The sequence below is a fragment of the Seriola lalandi genome, unplaced genomic scaffold (assembly GCF_002814215.2).
Source record: "Seriola lalandi dorsalis isolate HSWRI2012SDOR001 ecotype SW California unplaced genomic scaffold, Sedor1 jcf7180002054606, whole genome shotgun sequence".
Taxonomy (NCBI): Eukaryota; Metazoa; Chordata; class Actinopteri; order Carangiformes; family Carangidae; genus Seriola; species Seriola lalandi.
The window spans coordinates 3,446,675-3,467,872 of record NW_019525159.1 but is presented as its reverse complement, the minus strand read 5'-3'; the positions used below and the strand labels follow the sequence as shown (position 1 = coordinate 3,467,872).

Sequence of the window (21,198 nt, the reverse complement as noted above, 5' to 3'; positions counted from 1 at the left end):
GCAGGGTTAGAGGGAAGAAGGGGGGAAAAGGAGCTTGTCCCTGCCAATAAAAATTAGGTTGATGTTGGATTTGATAACAGTGAACATATGACTGTCACCATCAACTTTCCTTCTTGCTCAGACCAGGATTGCGCAGGTTAAGGATAAAACTAATCAAAATGGACATGCAACTGATATTTTAAAATCTTCCCAATATTTATTTTTAGATTATGTGGACAGCAGTATCCAGTACATGGCTCTCTTCATCTCAGTCACAGTCTGCAGCATCATCCTCGGTCTCATCCTCGTCTTCTGCTATGTCAGGTGAGAAACTTGAGGATGACACGTACCTATCAACGAAGTCACACTTCCTGAGGCGCATTTAACATTGCATCACCTTTCTCTGCCAGATATAAGCGGCAGGAGTCACAGCCACGCTACAGTATCGATCTGGAGCAGGATGAGACCTACATCCCCCCTGGGGAGTCTCTGAAGGACATGATAGAGCATTCCCGGAGCATTGGGTCTGGCTCTGGGTCAGGACTCCCTCTACTGGTAAGAAAAGAACAATGCACATCTGCCTGTCTACATTACATTAATATATTAGTGCATTACCACATACTTTCACCTAGATATTGTTGAAATCCTATTATTTTATATACAGTATATTGCTTTAGGCCAAATATATGCAAAACTATGATGAAAATAACCCGGTTCATTTTGTCTGGAAAAAAAACTCTGCATTAGATTAGAAGCTACATTACAACTATTCACACATATGAAATGTAGTTGATTTTTGTTTTTATCCCAATTTGCTTTGAAAAACTTTGCAGAATTTTGCAAAGCAATAACAGAATATACACCATTCTCCTAAAAGTTAATAAACAGTTATAGATAATTATGGCATAATTTTACTTTAGCAGAGGGCTCACATAACATCAAATGCTCCTTTTAAGTTGCGTCCATGGTAGCACAGCTAAAAATACTTTACCAAGTGACTGCAATGATGATGTTCCAATTATCTACAATTCTGTTCAGATTAAAGATGTGAAATAAACAAAAAAACTTGCTTTTAAAGGGAAATAAAACACAGATTTGTTTTACAATAATTTGTTGCCAGGTGCAGCGAACCATCGCCAAGCAGATTCAGATGGTTAAGCAGATCGGGAAAGGGCGATACGGAGAGGTGTGGATGGGCAGATGGAGAGGAGAGAGAGTGGCCGTCAAAGTCTTCTTCACCACGGAGGAAGAGAGCTGGTTCAGAGAGACTGAAATTTACCAGACTTTCCTGATGAGACATGACAACATACTAGGTAAGGGAGAATTAATAAAACAAGGACTGAGTGAAGTGTTGATCATTCAACACGAGCTAAAGTTTTTTCTCTCTCTGGGTTAGTTTAGGGACTGGGTGCAGGTCAGTGAAATGTTCCCAAAAACACCAAAACTATGTGTGTTATTATCTATGTGCTTGTGCATTTCTCAGCCCTGTCATCCCTACTTTCCAACCCTTAGGATTCATAGCAGCCGACATTAAAGGAACCGGCTCGTGGACTCAGCTCTACCTGATCACAGACTACCATGAGAATGGATCCTTATATGACTACCTCAAGTCCAACACCTTAGACGTCAAGTCTCTGCTGAAACTGGCATACTCCTCCATATCTGGCCTCTGTCACCTGCACACTGAGATCTACGGCACACAGGGCAAACCGGCCATCGCACACAGAGACCTGAAGAGTAAAAACATCCTGGTCAAAAAGAATGGATCTTGTTGTATAGCAGACCTTGGGCTGGCTGTCAAGTTTAACAGGTAAAACATTGAATTTTGGACTTTTGAACACCAATTTTTAATACCGTTTAGAAGTATCTTGTACATTTCCCAAACCATGCAGAAATAGGCTTAACCCTTTTCTATTCTTCCTTGTTGCCTCAGTGACACTAATGAGGTGGATATCCCTCCCAATCTGCGTGTTGGTACCAAGCGCTACATGCCACCTGAAGTGCTGGATGAGACCCTGAACAGGACCTACTTCCAGTCTTTTATAATGGCTGACATGTATAGTTTTGGTCTCATCATTTGGGAGATGGCACGACGTTGCATCTCTGGAGGTCAGGGAAAAACTCATTTAAACATGATCTATGTATGGTTGTGTGTTTTCTTAATGAGCCTACTGATTCCCACTCATATGTGATATTCCTGCAGGCATCGTGGAGGAGTATCAGCTGCCTTATCACGACCTTGTGCCCACTGATCCTTCCTATGAGGACATGAGAGAAGTTGTCTGCATTAAGAAACAAAGACCTTCATTTGCTAATCGTTGGAGCAGTGATGAGGTACTGTAAATGTTATTCAATACTACTCTACAATTGCATAATTTTAAGTATTAAAATGTTGCAACTAAAATGTTTTATTAACGGTTAATAAACAATTCATTGAAGTTTTATAGAACAGTAACACATGGGATTGTAAGTGAGTGAGTCATGGGTCAGGGGTTTATCACTTGAAAACTTGCCAAACATGGTTGAACATCCACTGGAAGGATTGGTCTTAAAAATGTCTTATTGCTAATATTTAATCATTAATGATTTATCACTACTTACAAACTTCCCTTTTAAAGCGTGGTACTTATAGTTCCTTTATTTTAAACACTAGAGTTTAAAGTTTGTTCGAATATTTTTATATTCTAATGTATATGTACATGTGTGTCTACAGTGTCTGCGACAGATGGGGAAACTGATGTCCGAGTGCTGGGCTCACAACCCGGCCTCTCGCCTCACAGCTCTGAGGGTGAAGAAGACCCTGGCGAAGATGTTAGAGTCCCAAGACATCAAAATGTGACAAAGCGTCAAGAGAGATGCTCTCATCACCTAGAGACTTGTCACTGCCAACGGCACAGCGCCACTTACACTGGCCAATAGAAGAAAGGGAAAAAATAAGAGTCTGTGAATGATAGGACAAAGGAAACTGACAGGGAGAATGAGTGATGGACGTAATGGTGGACAGGGAGCCAGAAAAATGAGAGGCAGAAGATTTATTATGTCTGGGGAAATCTGACCTCCCATTGTCTGAGTCACCTCTGCCTCAGACAAAGCGTTCAGGTCGTGCTTTCTGTGAAAGCTGAGTGGTTGTCGGGTCCAGACTGTCCAGGTGGGCAGGCAGACAGGGACCCTCGCAGGAGAGGAGGACTGAAACTCCTCTGATCAGTTCAGTACAGAGGAAGCTCCTGGTCTGCCCTTCGAAAGCCATATAGCAGTATTCCATGTGCAGTCTTTTGTACCGTCACAGCTGCCTTCATGTTTTGTTTTGTTTTTGTTTTTTTTGTTTTTTTTTGACTCAGTCACTGCATGCTGTAATATCTAAGCAGACTGTAAACTGTCTTTCAGTTCACTGTCAATTCCATTAATTGTGACTGTCATCCATCCAAAGAAATGTCTAATTCATGCCCAGTGACCTCAAAGATGTAATTATTATTATTATTACTATTGTTATTATTATTAATATTATTACAGAACAAAGCAGAGAAAGACTAAATTAATAAAAACACAAACAGAATTTTCTATATAGTATTTCAAAGTACATTTTATTTCAATAAGAAGCCCTCTGGGTATTAGATCATTGATGGCTTTGTGAACTCATTGTCCTTCAAGCCTCCAGAGTCGAGACATATTAGGCCTTGTTCTCCCTCATTGTCTCTACTTTCCACTCGCAATTCATTTGTAAATAGTTGAGCTATTGATATTGATAATTATTGCCTTTCTGGATGTTAAAATATGTTTTTGATGATTTCTGTGTACAGAATACATCCCGTCCACTCTACCACTATGGCATGTGCCTTATTTAATCTGTACATATGTGATTATGAGAGTGTACGAGTGGATCTGGATAACATTCCCCAATAAAACGACTGTGTCTTGAATGCTCATCTATTTATAATCACCCACGACTGTAAGATTTGTGTCGCTCCGTCACACAATTCAGACAAAAAGCTCCTCGTTCAGCCTTTCCAATGTTGCATATAAATATAATTTATTATTAGTCTTAAAAATTCTTTCTTACACTTTGTACAATAACTTGACAGATGAAATGCAAGCAGTTGCGCGGAACATCATGAGTGCCGGAAACAGACAGGCTACATTCTCACTATACACAATAATAATCATGAAGCTGAGGAACAACTAGGGAATGCAAAGGCTAGCCCACTGAGAATGTAAAGATTGTTTCAAAAGGATGCAAAGTTTGCATAGACGGCTTTACGAAAACTGGGACAACTGCCATTTGAGAAGGAAAAAAAAACAAACGAAAAAAAAAAACAACAACCAAGAACACTTGAACAGTCACAAGTGCTGCTGCATCAAAGGAATGTTGCATTTTACAACTATCACTAATTTTTATGCACAGAGTCAGTGTCATCATAATATCAATGGCTTCTGTCATTAATGTACAACGACAGAAGTCTGAGTCAAAATCTCCCATTCTCCTCCAAAATCACAAATGAATGTCACTCAGTCCTGAACACAGGAAATGACACTTTTTGAAATGACTTTCGACATTTAGATGATCACTTTGTGTATTAAATTTAACTGCACACACTGTATGTCAATTATTTGGTAAAAAGCAGTTGTATTCAGTTGCATTGGTCCTACAAAAATATACTTATTTGATTCCTTTTTCTACAGGATCTACCTCTCATCTCTGCCTGGTCTCAATCACATAGATGATGTCTTGAACAACACACAAGTCATCAGCATCAGTCATGAATTTTAGTCAGTTTGGGAAAGTAATGTTGATCGCCTTCTATCTAGGGGCAATAGACTGGTGGAATTAGCCCAATGACTTAATAAAAAAAAAAACATGCAAAAAACAAAGGAAGTAAAGAAAAAACAACCAATTCAACTTAGGGAAAATATTTTAAAAGACTTGCAACTAAATAAGCACATACTTGAAAATCAATAATTATACAAAACATGAATTAAAAAGTTTTCATTTTAGTTACGACAGCAACACTTAATCTGTAAAATGGTTACATCATTGATTTCCTTCTGTACATGTAAGTGTGGCTGACAGGATGAGTCATTACTGTAAGAATCCACCAGGGGGTGCTATGATACAGTCAAACATAATGAAAGAAGAAACAAAAACGTGAGGACACTACACAGTATTCCCTAACAGGCAGCATAAAATACAAAAAAAAAAAGATATGTATAAATAGGCATATTATTAAATACAATGTTATCACAGAACACATACTCATCCATGGAGTTGCTATGGAGACGGATTTCTGGAGAGTGAGAGATGCTTCCTCTGATCCAAGCCGTGCTCCTTGGATCCTTTGACCTCTGATTGGGTGTCACTATTCAGACTGTTGGCATGGGGCAAGGACATCATCCACATAGTGCACACAGTCCATCCAAATAACCGGACAGCTGATTCCAAGGAAACCAGAGCCGAAAAATATCAAGTCGTTCTACCAGAGAGAGGAACCGCCAGAGAGAAATGACTGACAGAGTCTTGTTTACCCTCCCAAGTTTTTAAACCCCTTTGTTGCCAATGTTTAACTGGGTCATGGCTGAGTAGACCTAGCTGTCTCTATCTCCTTACTTCTTTGAGTGTACACACACACAGACACGCAGTGTCTATGAGTGTGTACGTGCGTTTGTCACTGTGATGCCAAATGACTCTCCTGCTTTCAGGCACCCCCCCTCCCTCTCTTATTTTCTTTTTATGTCTTCTTCCTCCCTGGAATGTCACACTCCCTGGTGGGCAGATGTCAGTGCTCAGTCGCTGCAGGAACAAGGCTGTCATGGCGTCCCATCTCCTCTAGTACCTGGGCAAGGCGACTGAGATTGCCATCGGGGAAATGCTGGGCTTCCCACAAATCCAGGATCACTCCCGTAGGACTGGATTTGGTGGCAAAGTAGTTAAGATACCTGAATGAAAGATTGTGACAAAACAGATGTATAACAATTGGTTGATTGATGGTTAACAGAGAGGAAAGGGTTTACTTGAACTAGACGACAGGTGCTGACATCTGTACAGGTATTTTCTAATGCAAAATCCATTTCTCCCTGTGGTTACTGGCCTTTCTCCTCAACAAGGAAATAACCTAGTCACAACAGGAAAGCATTTGTATACGAGCACTGATGTATATCCCTATATGCGTTTGTGGTGTGAGAATAAGTGGTTATTTTCTTCCTTTCTTTTTTTTCAGGTTTTCCACTAATATTTCCCAGATTTTTTTTTTTTTTTTGAAGTGGTCAGTCCGTTTAAACTGACTTTCATCTGAATTTTTATGGTTCCTGCGGCAAGACATTGCAGATTTTTGTAGTTTACAGTACTCTGCAGTTCTCTGCAAAGCACAAAAAATAAAAACTGATTTATAAAAAGTTAAGAGAAAAGTAGTGATAAAATGCAAATGAGCTGCTGATTAAGCACCAGAGTCCCTTTAAAAAGGTTAACTGAGTGGTTATGCTGCAAATGATATTTTTAAAATCCTATTTTTCACACAGATGTTTTTTAATCTGTTGACCCAGTTTATGGTATTCAAAATAAACACTTGAATTCCAGTTCTTTTTATCATCATTAATATGATAAACATTAATAAACATAAAAATGGAAAATAACAAGCTGTAAACTAGTGTTCTGTATGAGTCATCGGTGTAGGCTGTGAATGAGCTCAGTTCAAGTCTCTCCCCTGCTCTCGCCCTTATTTCCACGCCACACTCTGTCAGTGGTCTCGTCAATCTGCAGCTGCTGCCTGTGATAAGGCCGCCCCACTGAGCTGGGACCTTATAAATGGACACACACTGTACCTCCATCACACACACAACACTATCAAAGACACGTGGATGACGTTTTGAAAAGAGGAGCGTCATTCTATCTTTCTTTCTTTCTCTCTCTCTCTCTCTCTCTCTCTGTCCGGCTCAATTAATCTCATTTCAACAGATGCTTATCACATTCACAATCAAATAAAAAGAGATTCATTATATACACTTTTATTTCCCCCTGCGATCTTGTTTCCTCCTTATAATGAAAAAAAAAAAAAAGATCTGAAACTTAACTTTTTGTAGAAGAGGGAGCTTCTGTATTTTTTTTCTAATTTCAAAAACATAAAAAGTCACTCTTATTTCATCATTTCATCTCTTTCATTTACCCTTGTCAAAAGAAAAAAATAAATATATAAGAAAACCGATGACAGCCTGTTCCTGTGGCCAGACTGTGGCCACTGAGAGCCTAAGTCTGAGTCACACTCCTTTTCTCTCTTGGGCTGCCCTGCTCCTCTACCCACCTGTCAAGGTTAAGTTTGTGGGCCAACATCCTCCAGTCATTGCCCCTGGTCTGCGGTGCATCCAGGCTGCCACACAACTTCTGTCGAATGGAGACAGGGATGCGGAAGGCATTGGGCCCAACCAGTGTGGTGATGTTACTGGCGGGGTCCAGCAGAGATGTGTCAATACTCTGGGAATCCTGCAGAGAGAGAGAGAGGGAGGGAGGGAGGGAGGGAGAGAGAGAGAGAAAGAGAGAGGTTGACGGAGACACGAACTCTAGCAGTTGCATTCTTTCAGGCTGCAGGCGGCATGAACATAATTTAACAGCATCTCACAAAACGAAACATAATGTAGCTCAAATTGATTTGTAGCACAGAAAATTTCTGGTTCTGGGTTCTATAAAAAGTGAAAATCATTCATTTCATTGCCATCCATTTATTGATGCAAGCTGAGTGATTTTCAAATATATTGCATCTGGAGGATTAAGCGCTGGAGGTCTGGCTACAGAAGCGAGAGCAAGACCCAGAGACAAATGAACCGAGGCCAGGCGGGGACACAGCTCTTCACTACATGTACTGTAATTTATCTCATTACTGAGCACAAAGCCTGAGTACTCCTCCATCCCTCAAGCTCTATTCTCCTGGCCAGATGGCCTTTGTGAAGCGAGAACAGCGCGACTGGAGGGTGATTATTCTCCCCTCTGCTCCTCTCTGCTCTGCATTGGTCTGTCATAGGCAGGACTATATGAAGGCCGCAGGTTCAAGACTCCATGTCTCCCATCCTGTCAGTCTTTGTGAGCGTTGCACAAAGAGGGAAGAGGACATGGGAGAGAGAGTAAATTCACTCAAGTATCTCTTACAATAAAGAGAGAAAGCGTTGGAGGAAATGCCTTATCTGTGAATGTAAATTTCATGATGACAAGAAGGTTCAAAAGTCGCACTGATCTTTTAAAGATTTTTGTGACGCATTGCTCATATCTAAACATGGAAAAAATTGTCATGAATTAAATGGGGGACTTAAGTATCAGGCCATACCTCTGACAGTGTAGTGTCCAGCTGAAATATCTGCCCTTCTCCCTCCACTTGGCGTACACATATCTTACAGGCCAGGTCCACGGTGCTAATAGAGAACCGCTCCAGGGTAAAGCAACAGTGGAGGTTCCTCTGTGAACCATCCCACACTTGCTGAAAGGAAAGCTCCTGCGATTATGTGAAGGAGACAGAAGAAGTTACTCAGCTGTGGGAGACAGTGCGTGACACTGTTTAAGACTGAGTGTATGACTGGTTTACCTGGTACTTGGCTAGTAGTTTGCTCTTCCACAACGTGTGGGGGACATCATGGATGGAGAGTCTCAGGTTGTGGGTGCTGTCTTTAAAGTTGAGAGTCTTTGGTTCATCCAACAACTTCCCACCCATCTGCTTCTCCATCTGCAGGACTTCCTGAATACACAAACACACACTTTTTGCTCAGTATATGAAACCATGCACGCTGACCTCAAAACAGTCTTTACTTTTCTACTTTTGTGCTGCTACCAACTGTTGTTGTACCCCCTGTTTGTTGCAAGCAGTTTCTTGCAACTGCTCTGATGGAAATTTACAAATGAAATGTTATTTTTAAAGCATATTCACCACTTTCCCTCAGGGCTTTATGAACCTCAACCTGGACCTGCTATCTGAAACCAGCTTCAATGTCCTTGCAGCAGGATCACTATCACTTCTCATTACCAATTTCCAAACTTAATAACCGTGTTCAATACCCCTACTCAGTGTAATAATCCTTCCTTATCTTTCCACCACATAGGTAGAGGGTGGTATTAAACAGAATTGAGGTGAGGAGACAAGAGTGGAGTATAGGGATAAATTTGGCTTATTTTGTGTTGCCGCAGCAGCTACATCTTTCTAGCAGGAGCAGAGACGCTATTCAAATGCTTGTATCCCCTCATTGTGACACACCAACACAAAGCTTTCTCATTCTGCCTCCCACACCTCATCTGCTAGCTATGCCTACACACACACACACGCACACACACATTAACAATTCAGGCAACTCACAAACATCATTAGTGCTTACAAACACATTTAACTTCTCTTCTGCTACATAACCTCACACACACACATGCAACATGCTGCATATTCACCTTGAGTGCATCCTGTGTGTCATCCAGGCAGTAGACTCTAATGTGATACTCCATGGCAGGGCAGGTGACAGGGCCGAAGATGGCTAGTTTGAGGCGCTTGGTGGTGGCGGCGCTGAGAGATTGGCCCACGAGGCAGTAGGTACCCAGCGTCTCTGTCAGGATGTGGCAGGCCTCGTCGTCCATCTGGATGTAGCATGGCGTGGTGAAATTTTCTTCCCCTACCACCACTATATCCTACAGTGTGGACGGAGGGAGAGAGAGAGAGAGAGAGAGAGAGAGAGAGAGAGAGAGAGAGAGAGGGAAAGGTGTGGGAGATAATGAGCTAAAAGAGCCAGAAACAGTCAAAGGGTTTGTCATTTTGTGTGGTAGTGACTGCAGTTGGAAAAAAAAAAAAAACATTATAAAGTGGACAAAGATGAAAACAAAAGAGGACATGATTAATTAGCATTTCAAATTAGCACACATCTGTCACTCTGGCTCTGTCCCACCTAAGTTCCTATGTCTGTTTTCAGTTCACTGTTACCTTCTGTGTCTCCAAGGCTCATTATCAAACTTATGTTCTTCTACATCGAATCCGATGCTTTCTCATTCCTTGAATTTGGACTATTCAATCGAAAGCACTATAAAAAAAATTCTCTATGTATTCACCATTCAATGGAGATAATCAGACACAGGAAAATGAGCCCAATTTGCAGTTTTACTTTGTCAGAGAGTCATTTGAACAATTCTTTCCATTTTTGCTCATAATAAAATATATAGCAATATGCAGGGCTATTGCATCAAAGGCATAAAAACTAGCACAGTTTGTTCCCTAATTTAAATGTTTTGAAACTGAGCAGAATATTTTTAGTTTATTCATTTTTTGTTTACTGACACAATTGATCAAGTGACTTTCTGTGTGTAAAAACAGTGTACTTTAAAACCTTAACTTGTCAGAGCTGTGATTATTAAAGTGGAATCATTGGTCACTAGTCACATGTATGACATTCTCAAATGGGATATTAGTAGCTAATTGAGAAGCAGATATGTGGTGAGGCCCCGGTTTATCTAGTTTCATGTTTAGGTCTTTCACTTCAGTTTAATCGAAAGTGAACTGAAATCAAATTTTATTTCAACGGGGGAATTACAATCAGGGGTCACAGCCTTCTCGCGTAAGATGTGTCCTCTTTGAAATTGCACTTTGTATGTGTGTATTACTCATGTCTAATACTCTACCATTGTGTATGTGAGGTAATGGAAGACTGAGTATCAAGGCCTTTTGCAGTTGACCCCTGTAAAAGCACTAATGCCAGGACATATTTCTCTTTCATTAAGACTGTCTGGTCTGAGGGGGGCTTATGTGCCCCACTCTCTCTCTCTCTCTCTCTCTCTCTCTCTCTCTCTCTCTATCTTTGCACTCTCTCCATCTGTCTTGATCTTGCTTTCTCTTTCTCTCTTACTCTGTGTCTTTCTCTCTCTAATCCAAACACTCCTGTGAGTAGCACACTGGCATTAATTCAGCCTATTATGAGAGACAGAAGAGGAATTACAGTATTTTATTGTGAGCTGGGCCGTTTAACAGCAGTATTATGGCTGATCATTAGACTCTTTAACTGCTCCTGGGGGATGGTACTGGGGCTCCTTATTGGGGGATAATTAGAACACACAGTGGAAAAGTAGGATTTTGCTTCATACATATGTGTGCAGGCACAAACAATCAAACATGCAAACACACACATCCTCACACAGCATAATTTATTCACAAATTTCTGACTGCATCATCAGCTGGGATTTTTTTTTTTTTTCAAAGGCGCAGGAGGATAAATCTCTGTAGCGTTACTGATGCAGAAAGTCCCACATGTTCCTCATTATATGACCTGTCTTCATCATCGCAACACCATGTTTCCTCAATGACACTGTGTATGCATTTGAGAGTGTGTGTGTGTGTGTGTCTGTGTGTGTGTGTGTGTGTGTGTGTGTGTGTGTGTATATATGTGTGTGTGTGTGTGTGTGTGTGTGTGCGCTTCAACAACGGGGGAGGGGTGCGGCATCATGGATGCCAATGGAATTGATTATTCTCACTGGGTGGTGAAGACAACACACACACACACACACACACACACACACACACACATATACATATATATATATATATATATATATATATATATATATATATATATATATAGGCTATAAATATATATAATATGATATCCGTGGATTACCTCAGAGTAGCTCATCTCTCCTGTTTCTACTGCAGTGATGAACATATTTTGACAGAGCATGTCATATAAAGCAATATTTCACACATGCCGCATGAAGGCTGGCCTCAGTGGGAAGAGAAGCTCATATAAAGGAAGCTGCCATCACCTTCGATATTACCATCTGCATTTCTGACAGGTCAGAGATGTAATCAATAGTTATTTCTTCCTTAAAAATACTTAGTTTACACTGAGCTTTATTGGCTGCCCCCAAGTAATTCATCAATGTCACAAAGGAATGTGGGGGCTGTCTGGCAGTTTTTTCTGTGCCATAAGTCATATCATCACATCAGCAGTGGAGACTTCCTGAAAATGATGTTATTCAAGCCACCATCCAATGATGAAAAGACTGAGGACCATATATAGGATATAGGCTGTCATGAAGTAGTTGGATTTTCAATATGTGACTGCCTTATATTCGTGCATAGACTCACACTAGTGGATTTGCTTAGCTTTCCTCCGTGAGTAGTACCCACTTTGAATTTATATCTCATTCATTTAGGCCATACACCTATGTAGACTAATATCCAAATCCTTAAAATAAACATTTTGTGTGCTGTATTGTCTTTTTACTGCTTGTCATTCTGCTTGCCATGCTAGGATCTGCTGCTACACAAATGCTTCTGGTTCATTTTTTATATTTAGAGCATCTTTCCCTTTAAAAAGGTCTCAGCAAACTTCTGCCCATAAGAATTCTTTACGACCCACATGGAAGGAGAACTTACCCAGAAATGGTCTCTTGACAGATAAGAGAAAGTTGCTAATAACTGCCTACAAGAAGGTTTGTCGTATTATTATCTGAGGTGGACTACTAACAGAGAATTTTGGAGAGAGATGACAACTGGACCATTTCTAACAAGTTAAAAGCAGTTCTTGTGATTGGAGGGTAGTTTCTCTGCAGATGATCTCCACAGTAATTGGATTGTTTCTGTGTGTGTGTGTGTGTGTGTGTGTGTGTGTGTGTGTGTGTGTGTGAGTATGTGTCTGTGTGTGTGTGTGTGACAAGGGGAGATGAGAAGGAGAGAGGGGATAGGCAGAAAACATTCACACTGCTGCCCTCAGCAACCCAACTTATCATCATCAGCACTGTTAATGATGGAGCCTGCAGGCACAGGGCTTCCAAAAACACAAACACAGCATACACATACACCCACTCACACACCCACACCCACACACACACACACACACACACACACACACACACACACACACACACACACACACAAATAGGCATTCATAAAGGTACAAGAAAACAATCTGGGGGAAAAACAGTCCCAGCCCTTTCCCTGCTATCACAGGTTTACCATTTCAGCACCTGGTTGCAACAGGAGTTTCCTCTGAGTGCTGAGCTGCACAAACAAAGCAGGGGAAGGTGATCCCCTTCACCTCCCACATGCTATTTTCATCTATTGTCCCATTCCACTTCATCATTGTGTTTTGCTCTTTGCTCGGTGCCAAGTAGAAGTTTCAACCAAATGCAGCATGGATTATTTAACTGATAAATTTTGTCTATGAATCTTATTTTAGGCAACAAACACATCATTTTAATAGTTCACATGACTGTCAGAGTCATGTGCAAATTTTTCATCGTGCATCCCACATCTCACCTCCCACTGGTTCTGTTGTGACTGGCTCTTGAGCTGGATCAGCCAATCCTGTTGGCCATCACACACGGCGCAGTGATGCATGGTGATGATGACGGGTCGAGTCAGCAGGGCCCCAGGGGGCCCGCAGCTCACCACGGGGCTCAGGACTGTTTGGCCATCGTCCACCGAAGGCCTGGAGGTGCACAGAGAAAAACACACTTACACATACACACACACACAAATGCTGTTTAGCGATGATTTGACAGCAGTCTTGGTGTATGTGTGACATGGCAGAGCTGACAGGGGTAAACACAGCTCTGGGGCGTTGATGTGGCAGGCAGCGCTGCATACCTCATGTTGTCCTTCCTCTGAACCGTCACATACATCTCATACACTCTGCCCTGAGGAATGGCCCCTGCTGGAATTAGCAGACTCACCCCTGGGGAGCACAAAAACAGAAAGACAAACAAACAGGCACATATAAGAGTTGTGAGTTGTTAGTTTGACCGGAGGAGTTTTTCAAATGTTTAAGTCAGTGAGAGCATAGAGAGAGACATCAGGTCAGGACAGAAAAACTCTGAATATTTGTATATTTATATATTACATATGTTTGTTTACATGGTGAATATATCCAAGATATATCCAGCATAAATGGAATTTAATGGTTTACTGTTTAGTCGTTTAATTTGTAATGGGCATATCTTAATGCAGTAAAGCAACAATAAAGAGCAGTTAAAGCCCCAGTGACAAGTGGTAATTATTTTTCTTAAAGAAGTATAGCAATAATGCCAACTCCCTTCAGACCCAAATATAAAAACTATAGCACTTTACTGCCTTTTCCTATGGCATCAGGAAATGATGTGACATTTCATTTCTAAAATCAATGGTCTCTCTGCTCGTCATAGCATTCTCATATTGCTGCAGCCAGCGTGATTTACATTTTTCCATCTGAGATTGATTTGATATGATGTCCTGTCCAACGTGTTTTTTAGGACCCAGCCCCCCCCCTTCCCCACATCCCCTCATGCATGCACACACAAACACACACTGTTCCTCCGTCTGGAGGGATGTTTCTCAGATAGCTCATTGATTTCCCATGTCCTTGTACTGAAGTTTTAAAAAGGTGACAGACAGCTTCTCTTGCTAGCTAGCAAAGGCAATCACAACTCTGCCACGGGGACGTCTTGCACAGCACACTTACCACTCTCCCTCACAGCACAGCTTCAAAGAGATCGGAAATGCATTTTAAGATGCAAAATACCAAACAGCCCCACTGACAGTGCCACAAAATATTTCATTACCCAGACACACGAACGGATCAAATATCAAATGTGCTCTTTCCTCTCCCTCTGCCTATGTAACATGATGAGGTGGCTGAGCACAACCAGCAGCTTAAAACATTTTTACAGGAATCAAAACGAAAAAAGAAAAACTTAAGAAACTTAAGAAGTCGGTGTATCCTTTAATGTTGCTGCTAGTTTGTCTGAGCCTGTCGACATACATCTGTGGCATGTTACAAGCAGCCCACATGGTTTTGAAGTGAGGACAGCATGGCTAATGTAAGCTGACTGAAACAGTACACCTGTACTTCAGTACTCACACACCTCAGGTATCCATCAGCTCTAGTCATACTGTGTGCGGTCACTACGCTGATAGGTTACATATGGTTTAGCATATTCAAAAGTCATGCCTGTGTGTATGTAAAGGTTATCCTGGCAGAGATGGTGAGGTATAAGACAGGCAGCTCGGATCTCATACATGTAGACCACGAATTATACTGTACACATACAGTGTTGGGTTTTATTCCATGTACTAAACACTAGAGCGTTTGTAAATATTAACAACACTCTCTTTCAGATAGAATCAAACATTAGAATACTCATGTTATTAGTTATGGCATATTTCACCAATACCACCAGTATTGATAAATGTAATGCTGTTAACAATTGGAGCTGCTATTGCACATGCTTGTTTGACATCTGATATCTGAGAGGGTTTTTTTTGTATTTTTTGCAAAGCCCTTTATAACTAAGCTATAATATGCCCATTAGCTGATGAGAAGATGGATACCACTCTAAATTTGAATCTGCAGCCAGCTAGTTTAGCTTAGCATAAAGACTGAAAACAGGGGGAAAACAGCTGGCTTTGCTTTGTCCGTAGGTAACAAAATCTGCCTACCAGCACCTCAGAGGCTCACAGTTCTGTATCTGTATAAAAACCAAAGTGCAAAAATGATAAGTAGCTGTTTCATCAGGACCATTTCTTGTCTGAGTTCACTGACTTCTTGGAGTCTTGTTGTCACTGTGAGGTTGCCAGGCAACCAGCCAAGAAATAATCTAAGGCTTCAAGTGCCCATTTCATGGGATCTTTAAGGGTAACAGTTTGAAGAAGAACATCATCATCACCAGCCTATTATGAATGAATGAAGAGTGGCCCTTCAGAGCGCATGGGAAGAGAGTGATGGATGGTCTGTTATTCATGTCAAGCTATACTGTGGAGAGCATTTTATCCTTCAGTATACACACGTGCATACACGCGCACACACACTATTGCTAAATGCTTATGTAAGGAAGAGCCACTGAGTACATGAAAGCATGCAGCCTCTTTGATGAGTCAAAAGTAATTTATTCTTTTGTTAAACTGTAATGTTTATCTCTGCATATTTTGAAATATGAAACCAGGTTGCCTGGTTAAATGGTGAATATGAACAGAACTACAGATCAAAACACACGTGTCAACACTTCCCGTCGTTGTCTGGTGCAGTACCTGAGTTTGGCACAATGAGGTGTCCCCCCTGGGAGCTGAAGGAGCCCAGAGCGGTGCAGGATGGATCCCTGGTGCGGAGCAACGTCTGGGTCTGCGTGCGACGACCCATCGTGCTGTCGCTGTTGTCCAGGAGGCAGTGCGGCAGCTTAGGTGACAGTTTAGAGGAGAGTTCCCCTCCCAGGTCATCCTGTGGAGTCACTAAGCCTGAGGAGTTGTACACCTTAATCTTCAGGTTGGGAAGGGGGTCCAGCAGTGGGGAATTAGTCATGGGGATTTTGTCAGCCACATCATGCAGGGCGTAGACTGGACCACGGTACATGGCGGCCGCTGAGGTCAGGTCAGGAGGTGCTGTTAGGAGATCAGCTGGAAGAGAAAAAGAATTGGACATCAGTCAAGGGGAGCAAATGTCTGAAGAGAAGAACTGTGGTCATCAAATACCCTTTCCAGCCGTGAATGTGGAGGAACTGGTTACTTGAAACCAAAATAACCAAGAGAAAATGAAGTGTTGGCAGCAATCAGCGAGACCGCTACCTGGCTTTACTCATTTGTTTTTCACTCATTAGGAAAGTCCACTCCGCCACCAAGAAACATTACTCAGTCAGAGAAGTTATAGGCGCAGGCAGCTGTGATTCATCACTAACAGATGGCATCACTAACACTCAGTTTACCCGGCAGGTACAAGGATGAATGTTCAATAGCTGGGCTGAGTGGGTGGAGCGAGGGCAGCGGGAGCTCTCTGTCCTCCAGCTTCTCCGCTCCCTCAGAGCCCTCGCTGTTTTCCAACATTTTCTAGATGATACAGATGTTTATGAAAGTCACAAAAGTTGTTCAAAGATAAGATAGATGGACACAATAATAACTTATTGTAATGACCATCATGGTTAGTAGTAGTGCAGAAATTATAGTAGTATTTGTAGTAGTAGTAATGTTTGTTATCATCATCAATGCTTTATAAAACATCAGTTACTGTAGGTACTGTGGCATAGGTGTGGTAACAACTTGAATTACTGTTATGCATCAAGAGATCAGTGACCATGATCACCTTCTTTACACAAAATGGGCTTTGATATGTTTTCAGATCCTGACTTCAGTCATCTGGTGCTGAAATCAAGTGATTTGGATAGCTGGAGGCTAACATCAATATAATCATGAAATATATTTGTGAAGGTAGCCTAATAATTTTATAAAAAGATTCTTAAACCCGTTTAACGAAAGTGAAATCTGAAGTATTTTAAGTAATACACACATGTACATGAAATTTGGAAACAATAACAATCAATATCCATCTTGGATTCTGGAATCTAAGTGCCTAACTTGCCTGCAAACATTTCTTCTTTGGCCTGGTGCTGGATTAGCAGTTATCCTTGATATCAGTGAATCTCACATTGACAAGGAAAAAAACAGAAAGAGCACATTTAGCAAGGATTTTGGCTCTAAATACCAATTGAGCATTTGCTACCCAAGCAATTAAAATTTACTTTCCAGTCTCTGCTATCTGTCTCAGTTTTTTTCTCTTTTTTTCAGTTTTCCTTTTCCCTGTTCCCCAAACCCCAGACTATTTACAACACAATTACTGTGATCTGTCTGTTTCCCTGCTGTCTTTTTGCCCAGCTCACTGCCACCTGTCCTCATCCCTGCGGTCTTACTTTTAAGTCCTGCGTCACAAGCTCAAATCTAATTACAGTTTAATATGCGACATGCAGACTGGCCTTATTAGGCTTTAATGATGGGGCATCGTTTGGCCTCCCATCACAACGACAAGTGCTTTAATAGTTTCATTAAATCGGCCGCGCAAACGTACTGTCTGTGTTTCTCTCACAAAACTCCCCAGCGCATCTACAGTCAAAAGGGCGCATTTACATTCACATCATCACTAACACACATGTGCTGCCAGAGTCAAACATATCCCACCAGGTTAATGCTGCTCTGGGCTGCTAATGCAAGTAATTCCCACGACAAAACAGGTGTACCACCTCGGGCTGGGTATTGAATCTTAATACTGTTTTTGGTGCAGGCTGAAATGTGTTTGTAGCACTGAATATTGAAACCTTCCAGGATCAAATGCCCGCTCAGATCTGTAGTCTTGTTTACTTACGCTTCAAACTGATATTCACTGATACATAACATAACTTTGCCCAGTTTATTATATCTTATTTACGTAAAGTTCTTGTAAGGTGAGAGACATTTAACAAATTACTAACAAATTAAAAGGATTATTTCTGCTGGCGAACATGGTTTCTTGGCGGGACTGGGTGGTGGTGATTGTCGCTTGACAAGAGTGTCGGCCATTGTTGCGTTTCCAAGACAAGAGATTATAATACGCCCTATGAACAATGCTACGTCTTCAGAGCAGATTGGAGGCTACAGTGAGCCGCTATCGGAAAATGACGAGATGGGCCAGGGCTAGCTGGTTAGCATGCTAACTTCTGTAGAAGAGAAGACGTGATAGAAACAAGAGTTAACATTGGCGACGTTTTCCATCATTGGAGACAGCTGTTGGCGAGTAAAAGAATGAAGTTTGATGCTCAACGCGCAACATTTCGTCTAGACTGGTAAGTAAACAGCTGTTAATTCTAACGCTGGCTGTTAACAATAGCAAAACTTACAAATAGCTCCTTTAATTTGTAATTTTTGCTTTTGTTGTTAGGTGTACAAAAGGGCTTTTTAAAACAGAAGTTTATATATTTTAAAATAAGATATAGAAAAAAGAAACATTGTAGTCTGTAAAGCCCAGTGAAACTCAAGTGTTGTATCATCATCCCAGCTCTTGTCATCTGGTGTTCACCAGCTCACTCACAGGTGATGCAAGACACTAAAACCCGTATGAGCAGGCAAACACATACACACAGAAAAAAACACATATACATATCTCTCCTGTTCCACACCTTTGCGAGCAGTCTTGATGCTGACTGGCTGGAAGCCACCGTTGAGGGCAGAGGAATCAATGATGTCAGAGTCAAAGTCCCGGTGGTTTTTCCTGTAGATGAAGAGCGCCACGACGACAGAGATAACCAGGCACATGATCACCGCTATGACAATACCCACATACAGAGCCACATCATCTGTACTGGGGGCCACTGGATGAAGGAGGGGGACATGGGGTGTGGGAAGAGAGACAAAACATGGAGAGAAAAACAGTCTTTTAAAATCTCATAAGTTCATATCAACAGCGTTAAGCTTTCTTTCTCAATATGCAGGAGCTGTGATGAAGAAATTATCAGAAGACTAATATCCTGGTTAAAGATTGAGCCGGATATTAATAACCATCTACTGGGAAATAAATGCATACTGTATATCCCCCTGTCTTTTTCTTCATTGAAGTTAATGCTGACCTGCTGTGACAATCAGTCTGTGTGTTAATGGAATAACAATGTCAGAAGTGAGTCACTTTGTTTGAAACACAACATTAGGTATTTTTCACCTTTCAGCTTTACCACTTAACATTTAATTTTCACAGTTTTTATTTAATACAGCCCTTACTCACAAAGAAATCTGCCAAACATATGCAATAGTTGTAACCTATGTCCATGTTTCTTTTAGGAGGCCATATTGTGTGTATATATAAATATATACCATGCATCATAAAGATAAGAATAAACAACAAAATAAAGATAATGATGACAAACTCTTTGCACAGCAGTGCAATTAATAGGGAAGGCTGCTTCAGTGCAACCCAATGACACACTGTCCTAACAAGCAGGCTCAGAAGCGAGATCAAAAGTTCTGAAGACGGAGATATAGATGTTTTCATCTTCAAATTACCGTGCTCTGTGTTGGAGTTCAGAGTCTGTCTCTGTCTTTGTTCTTACACACTGCAGATAAGATCTAGACATAGCTTGCATTTCTCAAATTGTCTTTCATCTCTGTCTCCCACCCAGAGTCTTTCTGTCCACTCTCCAGCTGGAGAAACCTCTGTGATTACTAGGCCTGGCATGGATATAGTGGCTGTTAGAAACGCAGACTCAGACAGGCGCTCATTACAGATCAGACCTTTTAATGGATGCCTACTGACAGTCTGAACTCTCTGTGGTGTTTGGTGAAAAATGTCCTTCACTGTCACCAAGTTGACAAATGGGGGGAGAAACTCTTCTTTAGAGGGCATGTGTGAGCCTGTGTGTGTGTGTGTGCATTGTTCAAGGCATGAATACACACTGTAAATGTCAGGGGGGTTGTACAAAAAGTCGAAGACCAAAGCACATAAGTGCATACTCATTAATAAGAGGGGGAAAAAAAGGATTTTGATAAGGGAATAATAATTTGAGTATGCAAATTGAACAGAATCTGCACCAGTAGATGGCAGCATCAGACATCAATCCATACACAGCACTTTAAGGACATTCATGATGGCCGAGCATTTGTGTAAATTAGCCTTGTGTGTCTCAGGGATGCAGATGGCACTCAATCTGTCACTTGCGCTCTCTTGCACAAAGGAGAATGAAGGAGTAGAGGAAAGAGGCAAGAGCAGAGTGCTTTTGTGACAAGTGAAAGACGCAAGTTGTGTAATTTTTTATCACATACTTGATATAGTAACTGTGTTTTTTCCACAGCTAGTTATGACTTGATTTTCTTGATTGAACAAGTACATTTTTCAACACTTAAAATAGATTACATTTCATGCCTTTAGAAAATCTCTGCTGAATTTAAAAATTGGTTATGACCTTCACTGGGGCATTTCTTACAATGACAGTATAAACATAGTGATTAAAAAACAGATAGTTTCTTTAGTTTAAGAAGTAGCTGAATGGCCACAATTTAAAGAGGTGGGAGATTTATTACTGTAGTAATTTCAAAAGCTTAATTTCTCTTAGTTCCCAGGAAGGACATGTGTGGCCTGGTATTCTCTTTTCAGCCTTAACAGAGACATCCCACTTGGAAGGAATGACAAGATACATCCTCATATATGTTAGTCCTCTAATCCTTCCTCTAGCACAGACATGAACAGAAAACAGAACAGGGAGCCAATGATGAAAGTCTGAAAATGTAATTTCACTGTGCTCTCTCTGCCAAGCTTCCCCGCAGTTATTTAACATATATCCCCTCAGTCGAACAATCTTCCATCCACGCTTTGATGATAAAGGCAGCAACCTGCTAAGTGTACGCATTAAAATGTATCACTTAGATTAATACATCCCTTTGAACATGAGCCATTGTCGGAAAGGGAAAAGTACAAGAAATGGAAATGAAAGGGATTATTGAACACTCCATTCTCTGTGAGGACGCAGAG

General features: G+C 41.2%; 2 protein-coding genes across 3 annotated transcripts in view; one reads left to right on the top strand and one right to left on the bottom strand.

The window, feature by feature from the left end:
- bmpr1bb (bone morphogenetic protein receptor, type IBb) overlaps positions 1 to 3,896 on the top strand; it is a 62,856-nt gene extending 58,960 nt beyond the window's left edge. The window contains exons 8-14 of the mRNA XM_023419545.2: positions 207 to 303; positions 390 to 534; positions 1,100 to 1,292; positions 1,492 to 1,789; positions 1,913 to 2,088; positions 2,183 to 2,313; positions 2,693 to 3,896. Of these exons, the coding sequence (XP_023275313.1) occupies positions 207 to 303; positions 390 to 534; positions 1,100 to 1,292; positions 1,492 to 1,789; positions 1,913 to 2,088; positions 2,183 to 2,313; positions 2,693 to 2,818 (1,166 nt within the window). The 3' untranslated portion in view covers positions 2,819 to 3,896. The remainder of the gene's footprint in view (positions 1 to 206; positions 304 to 389; positions 535 to 1,099; positions 1,293 to 1,491; positions 1,790 to 1,912; positions 2,089 to 2,182; positions 2,314 to 2,692) is intronic.
- Positions 3,897 to 3,980: 84 nt separating this feature from the next.
- Positions 3,981 to 21,198, bottom strand: part of unc5cb (unc-5 netrin receptor Cb) — a 111,905-nt gene continuing 94,687 nt past the window's right edge. For both annotated transcript variants that reach the window (XM_023419542.2, XM_023419541.2), the window contains 9 exons: positions 18,860 to 19,051; positions 15,975 to 16,337; positions 13,560 to 13,647; positions 13,230 to 13,401; positions 9,383 to 9,616; positions 8,535 to 8,684; positions 8,280 to 8,444; positions 7,266 to 7,444; positions 3,981 to 5,907 (listed from right to left, as the gene is read on the bottom strand). In XM_023419542.2, coding sequence (XP_023275310.1) covers positions 5,748 to 5,907; positions 7,266 to 7,444; positions 8,280 to 8,444; positions 8,535 to 8,684; positions 9,383 to 9,616; positions 13,230 to 13,401; positions 13,560 to 13,647; positions 15,975 to 16,337; positions 18,860 to 19,051 — 1,703 coding nt within the window. In that variant the 3' untranslated portion in view covers positions 3,981 to 5,747. The remainder of the gene's footprint in view (positions 5,908 to 7,265; positions 7,445 to 8,279; positions 8,445 to 8,534; positions 8,685 to 9,382; positions 9,617 to 13,229; positions 13,402 to 13,559; positions 13,648 to 15,974; positions 16,338 to 18,859; positions 19,052 to 21,198) is intronic.